Source organism: Buceros rhinoceros, unplaced genomic scaffold (assembly GCF_000710305.1).
Source record: "Buceros rhinoceros silvestris isolate BGI_N320 unplaced genomic scaffold, ASM71030v1 scaffold12491, whole genome shotgun sequence".
NCBI classification, from domain to species: Eukaryota; Metazoa; Chordata; class Aves; order Bucerotiformes; family Bucerotidae; genus Buceros; species Buceros rhinoceros.
In genome coordinates, this window is record NW_010394905.1 from 100,302 (window position 1) to 113,541 (window position 13,240).

Here is a 13,240-nt window from a genome sequence, read left to right on the forward strand (position 1 = left end):
CAGAGATTTTCAACTAATTGTATAGCAGAGTGTGTAAACATCCTGCGTGGCACATGGGTAACAGAGTGTGCCACTGCCAGAGTGGTGGAATCTGACCTACCATTTCAGGCTTTACCTAGAGCAAACGTATTTCTTTCCATTTGAAACTTCACTCACCTTTTATCCTGGTGAGTCTGAAAGGCATCAAGGATGCATAGCTCTATCCCTGCTTTTTTTGTTTATGTGTTGGACTGTTGCAGTGCTCCTCAGAGGATGTGACATCTTAAATCTCTTAAAAATACGGGTTGAGCAGAATACACGAGCTGCCACCTTTGTTTCTTTGCTGTTCTTTTTTTTTTTTATGCCAATGCTGTCTATTTCTGAGCTTGCCTTTAGTCCTGAAGATGCTGGCAGTAGCTAACCCATGGTCACCTTCACATTATTTAGATTTACATACACTGTCTGATACTCTTCAGCTTTTTTGGCCTGAGAACCTCCATATTTTTGAGTAGCCTTGGTTTTTGTTGGTTTTTTTTTTTTTATTTAAATATAGAAGCAACTAGTCCTTATGGACATGTATAAAACTGAATCTGAATGACTGTAACTGGTAAGCTTGTAGAAATGATCTAGCATACCTCTCTTTTTCGATATCATTTTTCAATTCAGTTCTGATGACCTGATTTATAGCTCAAGCTGGAGGAAAGGCAGAAGTTCTGCCTGTAAATTTTCTTGCGATACAGGAGCAAGAGAGGGAAGCTGGACATCTTATTGGGAATAATAGAAAATACTGGACAGGAACCAGCCTTAGTTTGTGACCAAGTGGCTGATTGATTCCACTGATTTCCTTACCCAGGAGAGCAGGAGCCAGCAAGATGCAAACCTGTCGTGGGTTCAAGGTGCACTTTGTGAGGTCTCGTTTGGGCACCAGGACCGGGCTTGGCTGGAGTCAACCGCCTGGCTGGTGCTTGCAGCTCATGCTTGGGATTTAGTGCTCAAAGCAGAAAAGAGATCCAGTTGCTAAGAGTCCTGAAGTCTCGCTGATAATCACTGCTTTGGAAATGATCTTTAAAGAATGTTTACCTGCCGGCAAAATAAGTAAGGCCTCATACTGGGAAAGCAAACTTTCCAAGTTCAAAGTCTCTTTTTGTTCCTGTGTGCACCACAGTGCACACAGTACTGGTGTGAACCAGCACTTGTTGCTGCCAGAAGTCAGATATCCACAAAGAGAAGGTGTTTTCAGGGCAAAACCACTTCTAGACAAAGAGCTTTTAAGGGCGTCTCTGCAGAGTCCCAAATTCTTTCTAAAAAGGCTCCATTTTGTGGCATAAAAAGCAGCAGAAAGAATCCCCTCTCGGCAGAGCTCTGCTGTGAGGAAGGTCGTGGTACAGCAAACGATGCTTGCTTTTATGTTTCGCTCAGCACCACCCTAGCAGGGAAAGGCAAACACTTGTCTAATGTGATAAAATATCTTTAATTGCAGCAACGGTACTTGAGGTTTGGGCTGGATGCATAAGCTCTGTTTGTAATCACAGTTCCAGCCGTACTCCCCAATCAGCTCCAATCACTGCCAATTAGCATCCGTTAGTCTGTTGTTCCTTAATTCAGATGTTCTGGGATGTTTAGTTGCATTATTCAAACCTCGTCTGGGAAAATGTATTTTACAAATGAGTACTATTATAGGATTTCATTGCGCTGTGATAGATTTATTTTTTTTCTGCCTCTCATTTTAGTTATTCTAGTTGGTGTAGAAAGGGGAACTTTGTGTATGATTTAGGTCCTGCATTTCATTTTTAGGAAATATTTGTTCCTTCTTGAGAGGGAATTTTAAAGGGATAAAAAAAGAAATCGAAGCTGTATTTTTTCATGTAACAGTTTGGTTTTGGAAGTCGTTGCCAAATGTCATTGAAATGTAAAGAAGAAAAAGGGAGAGCGCCATCATTCACATGGTTACAGAGGACTGCCATAACCAGTGACAGAGGTTTTAAAAGGCTTTTTAAACACCAATTTTCAGAACTGAGTCTAGTCTTCAGTGAGCAGAGAGCAGGAGGAGGAGAGAATGGCAACAGGCCACCACTGTACCTGCAGCAGGGCATGGAGCATCCTCTGCTGTCACACAGGATGAGGTCTGGTCTCATACAGCAGTGCCTGCCAGCAGCCTGAGGTTTAAGACCTTGTTGTTCCACCTATTTAAACTTTAAGCCTGTTTTTTCCCCTCTACAAGATCTTATTCTGACTTCAAAGGAGTTATTCTTAATGTGAGCAAATGCAAATGATTGAGGAATCTGTTTGGTTGTTTCTTCAGATGATGATTTTAATTAGGAAAAATTAATACCAGTGAAGTATGTTTAACAAGGGGCTTTGTTTGATTTTTGTTTTGCATCAAAGTTTGATGAAATGGAATTTTTTAGTGCCCCAGTAACAGAAGAAAGCAAACCAGGGCAGAGCCCTACATCCCTGGGGAGCGCGGGCCGTGCTCATGTTCGCTACGTGACAGATGTTCTCTGCGTGAACGAGTGTGACATGGGGATAAAGAGGAACGAGTGCAGCAGTGATTTATTTTAAAGAAAAGAGGAGGTGATCACTTGTGAAAGCACCAGTCCTACAGCTGCCGATGGTGGCGGTGATGGCTGTCTGCCGGGAGTTCACGCACAAAGAGTCTGTGCCAAACTCTCGGCGAAGTTTGCTCCACTAATCAGATGCTTGTTAATAACAGCTCAGATTTACGATACTTCATAAGGGCACAAGACGACATATTCATCCTGTTATTGACTTTGTGGAGGAAGAAAACCTAATAAAACATTAAGAGTGCTTAATCAATACACGTGTAGGACTGCTCTTGACTATCAGGATGAGCAGCTTTGTTTTCTACCAAGGCAGATAATTTATGGTTCGCGCTGGAAGTGATGGATGTAATTTATGTTTTAAAGGCAGTTGCTGTTCAAAGACAACTGTTACAAAGCTCTTGCAGAAAATGAAGAGAAAGACAAATGCAGGCTCTGGGGTGCGAGCGTCGTGCTTCACAGCCTGTTTGGGATATTTGCTCATTACTCTTTGTTTCCATGCAACGCTGCTGTGATGCATGTGCATATGCATTCGCGTGAAGCGTGTTGCGTCATAGCAGTGAGCGGCCTTTAAAGTTCACATCAACTTTCTCAGGTTTTGGGATTTTTTTAGCCATATGGCTTTGGTTGCAGACCATCTGGGCCATAATTTTTAAAAACAGTGTTTAAAACTGTACGTTAGGGAGCTACCTATTCACTGGATCTGCAGCAGGTTTTAAAAATTGAGTCAAATTATTCAGATCTCTGAATGAGAAGTTGCCAAGCGTGCACTATGATTTGCAGGTACTTGCCTGTACCATCTCCTTACAAAAGCAAATTATAATACAGTTGCATCTATACCCCTTTGTTCGTGTACCAGACACTCAGATACATTAAGGTACATTTAAGTTGCACGTTATAAACTGTGTTTAGGCTTTGGTTCTAATGTTAGGGTTTTGTACCCAAAAGTATTCACGTTATGTTTTCTGAGTTAGGAATTTATATCTCTGAATTGCTATTAAAGTCGTCATAAGCTGCCAATGCCTTGTAGAATAATCAAACCTCTTTCTTAAAGATATTTAACACGTAGATTCCTGAAATCAGACCACCTTCATCACAGTCTTCAGCAGAAAATCCCAGCTGGGAAGAAGTGTTACTACTGAAATGCTGTCTTTCTCCTAAATAATTATGTTCTCATTACTTTGACCCCTAATTGAAGCATGGTGCGCTAGCCTTGCGCTTTTAAACTAATCAAAATAACCTCCCTCTCCATGATGGTGGGCTTTGTTCATGTGGTATTGCAATAACAATGGGAATGATTTTACAGCTTTTACTCCACTTCAGTGATTTATTACAGGTCCAGTGAGCTCTGACACGCACTGAAGTCAGTGGCTTACGGGTCAGAGCACAGGTTAGCCCCAAAGGCTGGTCACTGAGACGGCAAGCTGGCATGTGGTTGCATTAAATAAATAAAGGTGTTGCTCATATGCAGCTGATAAATATAGAAACCTTGGTAAACAGGTTTTAAATACTGGGCTGCCGTTAGGACGTTCTCTTTATCGTAAAAATCTTTACAATAATGCATACTGCAGAAACTTGTACAGGTAAAACACACTTAATACTTTACCCTGCAGGCAACAGGTTAGCTGCTGCATCCCAGGGATCTGCACATACAACTTGTTGCCAAAATTATGTGCTGATTTACTCCCTTGTTTGCCTGCAGCAGAACCATGGCCTCTACTTGCCGGGTTGTTCCTGCTCAGGGCAGATGCTTTCTCCTTCAGTGTGTCCAGTCGTGTGGTCAGGGCAGGCTTAATCCCTTGCTGGGTGTTAAAGATGCTGAATTCAGCTCCAAGTGGGGGACCTGCAGAGCTGCAGCCCTCAGCAGTAGCTCAGTGTGGAGGTATTTCTGCTTTTCAGACTGATTTATTTTTCCTTCATCTGCTCCCTACGTTTGAGAGCTGGTAATAGCTGAGGTCTCTTGTGTTAGATTTAAAATTGGAATTACCAATGAAAAACATTTTGTCTGACTGCTTTTATCTAAAGTTTTCATCTCTGTAGGAAATCTGAAATGACCTAGGCTTGGGTAAAAACTTGGTGGAGAGTTGTTTTCCCTGAAGCCGAGGACGTCTCTGCTGTGTGGTATTTTCAGACAGGGAGTGAGTAGCGTTAAACAAGAGAAGGGATTGGACTCAATCCTTCTCCATTTAGCGTATAGCTCCTGGGCATATTTAATTGGGGAAAGGTGGATCCTTTCATGAGAAAAAAAGGCATGCTCCCCTAATATCAAATATTTGAGGAGATTTTTAGACTAAAGCATACCTTTTTATGTGGTGCTGTTCTATACACCACATGTGCAGGGAGTGTGGAACATAGGCATGTGTCTACAGTTCACATTTTGGAAATTACTGGATGTAAAACATGCTGTGAATTGGTTTTTTTACACACATATGGTAGACAGATCATATATAAAGCTAATATCAAATTAATACAGGTGAAGGGTTGGGCTTTATTTTTCGCTAAGACTTCACGTGGCAGGATTGAAAGCTTCCATAGCATATGTCCCATGGATAATGTTTTTGTGTTGCGATGTTGGCTCTGTAAATAAAAGTGAAGCTTTGCAGTAGCAAACATCACATTTGTTTTGGTTTTGGTTTTTTTCTTTTTTTTTTTTTTTAAGCTTCTACAGCATGTCATTACAGATGGGTTGATAGTCTTGATAACATTGAACTTTTGTCAGACCTAACCTGGCAGACTTGTTGCATGTCAGAAATTCACTGTCATTTTTCATGATATTCAAAAAGCAAATATATTTGCAACCTTGAGTGACATTGAATATGGAACGCAGACAGAAATTTATCGTTTGACAGAATTGTTTTTGTTGGCTTCCCCCCCTCCTTTTTTTTTTTACAGTGGCAAAGCTGTAATCAGATTCTAAAATTCTGACTGCTCTGTGTTTTAGGAGTGTAGAACAGCTGATTGCAGCTTTTAAGAGCAATATGAACTGTCTTTTTACAAATGTAAAACACATTCTCTATTACTTTACATTCAGATCATTTATTTTTGTGTTTCTTGGACTGAGGCAACATCTGACCTTTATTACCGAGATGTACAAAACAACTTGGCAGGGTAGAGGCAGTGAAGAAGGTCTTGTACAGTGAAGGATGCAGACGCTTGGAGAGCAAATTTTCTTAACACTAAGGTTAAAACTAGTGCAGTTTACACCTAGCGAGTGCGTTCCTTCAAATGGGAGTGCTTTGTAAAAGGGATAAAGCTGTATCAGAAGTTTATTTTTGGTGTCTTAAAATAAACCAGACTTTATTTGTGAGTTAGGATGATTAGCTTTAAATTTAGTGTTTGTTTTAGAGGGGCATGTGGATGAGCTGTCAGGTTTTCGGCATATAATAGGGAAAGCAATGGATTTCTGGTGTGAGAAGCAGCAAAGAAATGGATGAAAACACTTCACCAAAGGATGAAAACAAGTATTAAGGCAGAGACAAGGAAATCCTGGACAGAGACTTGTAGAGGAAGATGAGGTTATCAGTCATACAGCACCAATAGTACTGGGGGTAAAACTCCTAGGTGGACCACAGCATTTCATGCTGAACAAGAAAGAGAAAGATTCCTGATTGCTAATAGAAACACACTGCAATCAAAAGGAAAACCATTCTATACATTAGTATGCAGTAGCGCTATACACTTCTGAATGTATTATACCCTAGTGAAATCAAGAGGATAATGATTAGCTCCTCAGCTAGAAAAGGTTTTCTTCCAATATTTTGGTTTGAAATACAGACACTGGTACTAATAAATTGGGCTGTATATAGCAGACCATGTCACTTAGTCAATGTTTTGCGCTAGGAGATCGTGTAGCATTGTAGGTGCTAAACAGAGTGTAGAAGTATAAAGTCGTTCTTCCCATTACTTTCCTTTAAAAAAATCAAAAGAGCAAGAGATTTTATTAGTTTTCAATACTGTTAGTATAAATAGAAGTCGAAGCTGTGGAGCAGGGTTATTATGTGGCTCATTACTGTTTATTACCACAAGGCACATCAAGATGTCTGCTAGTTAGAGGGAGTAAATCATTTGGAACATGCCTGTTTTGTCGATCTTCTGCGTGATGCTCAGTGCTAGCGTGCCTTCTTCCAGTGCCTTGAGGAGTACGTCTGAAATCTGTCGCTTGTCATATGTTCTCTTGTCTCTTGCCGAAGAGAAGTGAACAGATGAACATCTTATTTTGGTACAGTTTGGTTTTGCATTTTTGGGCAGAGGGGAGTGTTTTGCTTCTGAAAAGTTTCTGTCTTAAACTGTGTTCCCATGGAATGGAGAGAGCCTTGCTGACTTCACTCAAGTTAGGAGCTGGTTTGTTGTGTTGCTGGGAGATAACTGAATACCTCTCTTTTTTGTACAGCTTGCCAGCGTTTATCAGTATCACTGAGGACAAAGGAAGTTTTGTTGTTTCAGTTGTTACACTTGAATTTAGAGCCGTAGAAAAACAAAATGGGTTTAGTGAGTTTGTCCCTCTTTGGCTGTGTGTTAGTAAATATTGGTGTTTCACACACTTTTCTTTTAGCTTTTTAGTAGTTTGAAACCTTGCCAAAAATTTCTTTTAACCTCTGGTTGGTAGCCGGGATCAGAAATGAAGTTAGTAAAGTCAAGCACAGGCTCATCGATGAACTAACAAGCCTTGGTAAATCACAGACTCTAATAGCTAAGGATTGCAGTTGAAAGGCTCTCAAGAAATCCTTTCTTTTTTTTTTTTTTTTAATTTTTTTTACACCACTTTATGTTTCTTCTGACGAGAGGCTAATTAGAGGTTTTTTAAAAAGCCGCATTTCCCCATTGGAGATGCAGAGTGCTGCTAATATGAAGCAACTGCCTGGGATTTTTACAGTCATGATGCTGCTTATTTTTCTGTGGTTTAATTGTCCTCCTCCTGCTTTTCTTGCTCTCTCACCTTAATGTGATGTGTAATCTCTACCAGTGCCAAAGGCGTTGTGGCTGTGAGACCTGTCACCTGAGTCCTCGTGCCAGGCTTTGAGAACCTAGTGTGTCCCTCAGCCCTGGCTTTCCCGTTCCAACATGCCGAGCAGGTCCACTCTGCCACCAAGCCAGTTCGAGTTGTCAAAAAAATGAAAAAGAGACCCCCCCAGCCCGTTGTTCTTACGCAGGTTTGTTGCTGTCCCTGCTTACCCCGGCGCTGATGAATTATGTGTCTGTCTGACGTTAAGCGTTCAAGAAGGCATTGCCCAAGTAGGTGTTCCAGAATACATGGAATCAGTGCAGCAAATACCTTCTGGTTTTGTTACACTTACCATCCCATTCAACAAATTTTCTGGGTGGGAAGTGCTTCCATCTCATCTGTTGTCTCTGATCCTGTTCAGCAGAGCAGTGTTACCAGCCGGATGATTTCTATCACGTTCTGTAGAAGTTCTTGTGTAGGGTATGTAAAGACAAGGGTTAAAAAGGAAATGTCTTCCCCATTGATTTTTCTCTGCTCTTGGCTGTCGTAGTGACTTATTCATTTATTTCTGTGGTTCTGTAGTGTCCTTCACTTACAATGTGTAAAGTTGTGGGTTGGCATGCAGCAAGCACTAACTTGATTGGGTGACTGAATAAGGAAGGTGTGTGGATACTAGCGCGCACACCTGAAGGCAAGAAGGACCTTAGTTGATTTAAGATATTTCCATGATTGCTAGAAGCAACCTAATATGCAAGTGAGCCCAGTGGAAATGAGATTGGTATCAGCATTGCTCCTGGGCTTGTTGCACAGAAGTGAGAAGTTGGTCAGTTGGGTGGAGACTGCAGCCAGAGCTGGGTGGATTCTGCAGCTTATCTACCGCGCACAAACAGGGAACGAAAACCCCGCTTGGTTGAGTTGGGGGCCACAGCAACATAGCTGGGAGTCTCTGTTCCTGTGGTTGCCCTTGGAGTCCGTAGCTGTACGTCTCAGTAACTTTCTCATTTTGTCACATCACATTCTTATATGATCGTCCTCAAATAACCAGGTAACACAGTCAGCGCCCACCCTTTACTGACTGCTGTGTGCTTTCTTCCAACAGACATAAATGAGTGCACCTCTGAGAATGGTGGCTGTCATGACCAGTGTTGCAACACCATCGGCAGCTACCACTGCAAATGTCCAGCTGGCCAGAAACTGGAGGAAGATGGAAAATCGTGTGGAGGTAATGTTCTGTACTGTGTATCACTGCTATTAAGAAATCAGAGAAGATACTGGAAAGGAAAAGGAAATGTTAGCTTTTATCTGGAGCCAGCTGAAGAGCATATATTCAGAGTTGTCAAGAGTGCACATCTTCTCATGCCTGGATTATGAAGATGTAACTGTAAGAACACTTCAAAGGGTTGGGTTTTCAGTTTCTTTTTTTGAAAAAATGTTATCGCTTAACCTGGATTGGCTGTGCCATGTTCTGCTTATGGAATTTCCATCATCAATTTAAAAACTTGAGGAAAGCGTGTATGTTAGATAACATTTCGTCCGTCTCTAAAACAAAATGGTTCTTATCAGAAAATACATATCCATTTTTGCATTTCAATCACAGTTCCACAGCTAGAGATTAACTGAATAAAAAAGGATTTAAATCCACATGCTACATAAACCCATTTGTCTTCTTCCTAAGGAAAATGTAAGTCTAGTTAGTGCATTACAGGGTAAAATTTGTTCTTATGCAAGAGCTTGACTTTGTGGAGAAGCAAAACATCACATAAGCTTTTGTAAGAACACGTAATGCGTTATGGTTAGACTTCTTAAGGATGCACTGGTAAACACAAGCCCATCTGACCCGTTGGCCTACAGTCACAACATCTTTCACGCCATCAGATGCTGTAAAAGGTAGAGATCAGGTGTGAAGCAGCCAAGGTGTACTGTGTTGCCACCCAGAGCAGTTCCTCCTTGAACTCTCCTCTAACACAGGTAATGAACATACACTGCCATATGATCTTGTGTGCACTGGCTGTGTGCCTGGATTGCACCCTCAATGGCATTTCGTTGCTGCAGTCACTGTATTGTTGACGGGTGTTGATTATTGCAAGATGAGAGGTGCTAGGGAGGTTTTCAGGAGCTGTATCATCATCTTTTCACAAGAAGCCATCTTCTCTGGCTTTTCCTGTTGCATAATATCTCACAAATTCCTTTCTTCAAGGATTTCATTTTACCATTGTCCTTCAACTCCTTTCTTAAGGTTTGTACAAAGCAATGTATTTCTTGGCAGTCGTCAAGTGCTTTATCCTAACTATGATCTATTTGGCTGCACTCCTTTTTTCACTAGAAGATGGCAGTATTATTTTTCACAGCAACCTGTCATTTCATATCCAGCTCGACGGTGTAAATAAGCTGTAGATGGTTATTTTATATTGATTGAAGTGTTTCGTTATGATCCTCCATACTTTAATTTTAGCCTTTTGAGAGCTCAAGCCAGCAATACTTTGCGTGATTCACAGATTGCTGCTACTTCACCTCAGCCTTCTACCTCTTACGGGGACTGGCTGGGAATGTGCCCGTGAACCAGTGTCTAGGTCTGTATGTCGATGACTACTTACTGCTTTGCTTCCAGATCTGCATAAAAGTTGTCCAAAGGCGAAGTTGTTTAATGCAGAGGTCTTACTCATGGCAATCCTAAATTGCAAGAGTCCTGTTTCCTTTAAAATGGTTTTGTGTTAGTAAGTTAGTTACATGAATATTCCTTCTGCACAATTCTTTTTAAAATATACTTTAAATTCTAGTACTTTGACATTCTTTAAAAGCTCAAACTGATTTAAGATATTTCATTCTTGTACTATGTACCTTCGAACCAGGAATTATAGGAGAATATATTATTAGCTGCTCTGAAGCTGCTTTTTGAAATCTTCAGACAAAAATGGAAACGTGCAATAAACTGGGAACACTCAAGTCATAGAACAAAGGGAACGCAGCAGTGACGCTAATTACACCTGAACTCGTGTGGAGATGACAATGATGATGAGCGTGTGGTGATACTGACTTGCAAAGGCGACCGACTTCAGCCAACTTTGAGCCATCAGATGTTACAACATAAGTACCTTAGTTGGTTACTACATGAGAGAAAAGGGAGCTTCTAACAAAAGCGCTTGTGCTGCTGGAAGGTGCTGGTCTTTCAGGACGTGATACCAAGTTGGTGTTTTATTGATGCCTCTGTGCTGATCAAAGCAGTCATTTTGCAGATGAGAGTAAAACAGCTTCTCATTCAGGTTAGCCAACGTTTTGGGGTGAATAAGGCTTATAGTGGCTCTGGGCAGTTACATTCTTTCTTTATAATGTGATTGTGTTTTATGTTACCTTTTAGTCTAAACTCAAGCCTTAAATAGGTGTGTATACTATTGTTCTGCTCCCATCATTCATCTTGTGGTTGGTTTTAAGTCATTGGTGACTGAAATGATCAATTGATGTATACACTTTTTTATCAGCCAAGTTACAAATAAGGTGTGTCATTAGAAAAGCACCATGGAAGTAGAACAGATTTTATTCAGAAAGTCATTATTAGTGCAAAGATTGATCCTGGTTTTCAGGAAAAAAATAGAGCATCCTTCTGATAAAAAAGGAAAGATGTGAGGAAATAACTTTTGTTAATAACAGTTTTAGGTATTTCTAGGTGTTTCATTCTGAGGAAGAGAATGTGGATAAAACCAGACTAACCCAACCACGTAATGAAGTGTACTGCTGATTTGATCAACTCTATCTTGGAGGTTTGTGAGTGATTTTAGGAGACCCAAAGGCCTAATTTCACGGCCAGAACAAGCTGAAGATGTTCAACGTTTTCTTCCAGGGTATCAAAGGTGTGTGCTCCGTGAATATGAACAAGCCAGCAGCATAAAATAGGTGAGATAATCTTAAAATAAGTTATTGCTATCAGCATTGACTAAACCTTCCTTTTCTCAAGTGCTGCTGCGGTTGATTAGAGCCAGACAGGGAAGGGGATCGAGCAGCCCAGCCTGAAACACCCCATGCTATGGGGTCCGTACTGCTTCCGAAGCCGGCAAGGATCTTTTCTATCTAACCAGGGGCTCTTCGGGCAGGATCTGTCTTTCAGGGTATGTAAAGTCTTCAATTGCCTCCATCAAGAGGCAAGTTGCAGTAAGCTAAAGCACGTGCATCTGTGTGGAAATGCCAGCCAGAGCGGTGAACTGATTCGCCTTTCAAAACTAATTACCTGCATGTCATACTGCAGATCTTACTCTCCAGTGTCCACAGACAGAACTTCAGGTTTCTTACCTGACAGAGAAATATTTTCTGGCAGATAGTCCCGTAGGCATTACAGGTTTTGACAGAAAGCTCATGCTTACCTCTAGCTCTTCATGTTTCTGATGGAAATTAATGGTGGGAAGGGATTTGGATTTAAATCACTGCACTAATAATGCCACAAATTAATATTTGACATCTGCTAGTGTACGACTGTCAGCCTGATTCTGTGCCTGTTGCAGCCGTACTGGCATTTGGTGTTTCAGGGGCAGTCTGGTCAGCCTCTGTGGGTGGGTTTGCTCAGAAAGCTGTAACTTGGTCCAGGGAAGGGAGAGGAAATGTGTGTGTGCAAAACCTCCTTATTTGTTATCAAAGATACTGCTGACTTTAAATCAGTCAGGCTGTGAGGTGTATAATATTTTATACTAATGCAAAATGATTCTCATTGAACATCACACAAAGCAGAAATGGTTCTTTTCTGAACATAAATACTATTTTAAAACTCAGTTATTGGCACAAGCCCAGATCTGTGAGGGATGCTGAAGCTACAGCTACAAAAGCACATTTTCACACGATTAAGCTCCAGAAGTCAAATAGAAAAAGGTTGTGACCTTATGTTAACCTTCTTTGGTAAACTGTCATTTCTTGTTTATATTATTGTGCTCTCATCTGTCAAGGCAACTGAAGGAAGTTAGAGACAAACGAAGTCTGTGATTAGCTGTTGATGGAGAGGAGCTTTTATTGTACTGATTGGAGTAATACTGCAGTCACTGCAACCCCATCCCCAGGGGTTTCGGCCAAATCTCGCAGCCCTGGCAGGCTTCCTGACCTTTGCCAGAGGGACTTTCAGAGCAGCTGCAAGCAGAGGCAGTGTGTGACTGTGCAAGACCACCGCTGTTTACCCCAGTAATGGCATAGTCACCGGTGTCACCGGTTTAGCCCGATCCCAGGTCAGATGGGAACTCTCCAAATACTGTTGTCACAGAAAAGTTAATAGCTCAGCTAAAAGGAATACTGAGGGATTTGTCGAAGAGAAATAAAGTGTTTATTAAAATGACCTCAGCATTTATTTAGCATGTAAGATTTGAGGTGTAACTTATTCTTGTCAAACTGTTCTTGTCGGAGAGAACAAACATGCTAATTCTGCCTTTGGACTGTTTTCCTTCCCCAGCAAATCAATGCTCCGGGTTTCTGCCATGTCCTGTGGGGAGGAAAAAAAAAGAAAAGCTTCAGGACAGAATACTGTGCACCTTTAGGGAAATGCCACGGAGCTTTTTAATTAATTAATTTATTTTTTAATGTAACAGGAGAACTTAGCTCACCAGAGGGGCTCAGGATGCTTTTGCTTTGTCTTATCTCAGAAAATTGCATTTGACTCATGGCATACCGTGACACAGAGTTAGTTATTTTCAGGAACTCTTCAACAGAAGGCAAATAAGGAAAATAAATTATATTTTACAAAAAGAAAAATATACCAATTCTGATTACAAGTGCAGCAAGTACCGCTCTT

The 13,240-nt window shown here is 41.1% G+C and overlaps 1 protein-coding gene across 1 annotated transcript in view; it reads left to right on the forward strand.

Moving 5' to 3' along the window:
* Nucleotides 1-13,240, forward strand: part of LOC104501554 (multiple epidermal growth factor-like domains protein 6) — a gene marked incomplete at its 3' end in the record, with an annotated part of 146,596 nt that overhangs the window by 88,918 nt on the left and 44,438 nt on the right. The window contains exon 5 of the mRNA XM_010145379.1: nucleotides 8,582-8,704. Coding sequence (XP_010143681.1) covers nucleotides 8,582-8,704 — 123 coding nt within the window. The remainder of the gene's footprint in view (nucleotides 1-8,581; nucleotides 8,705-13,240) is intronic.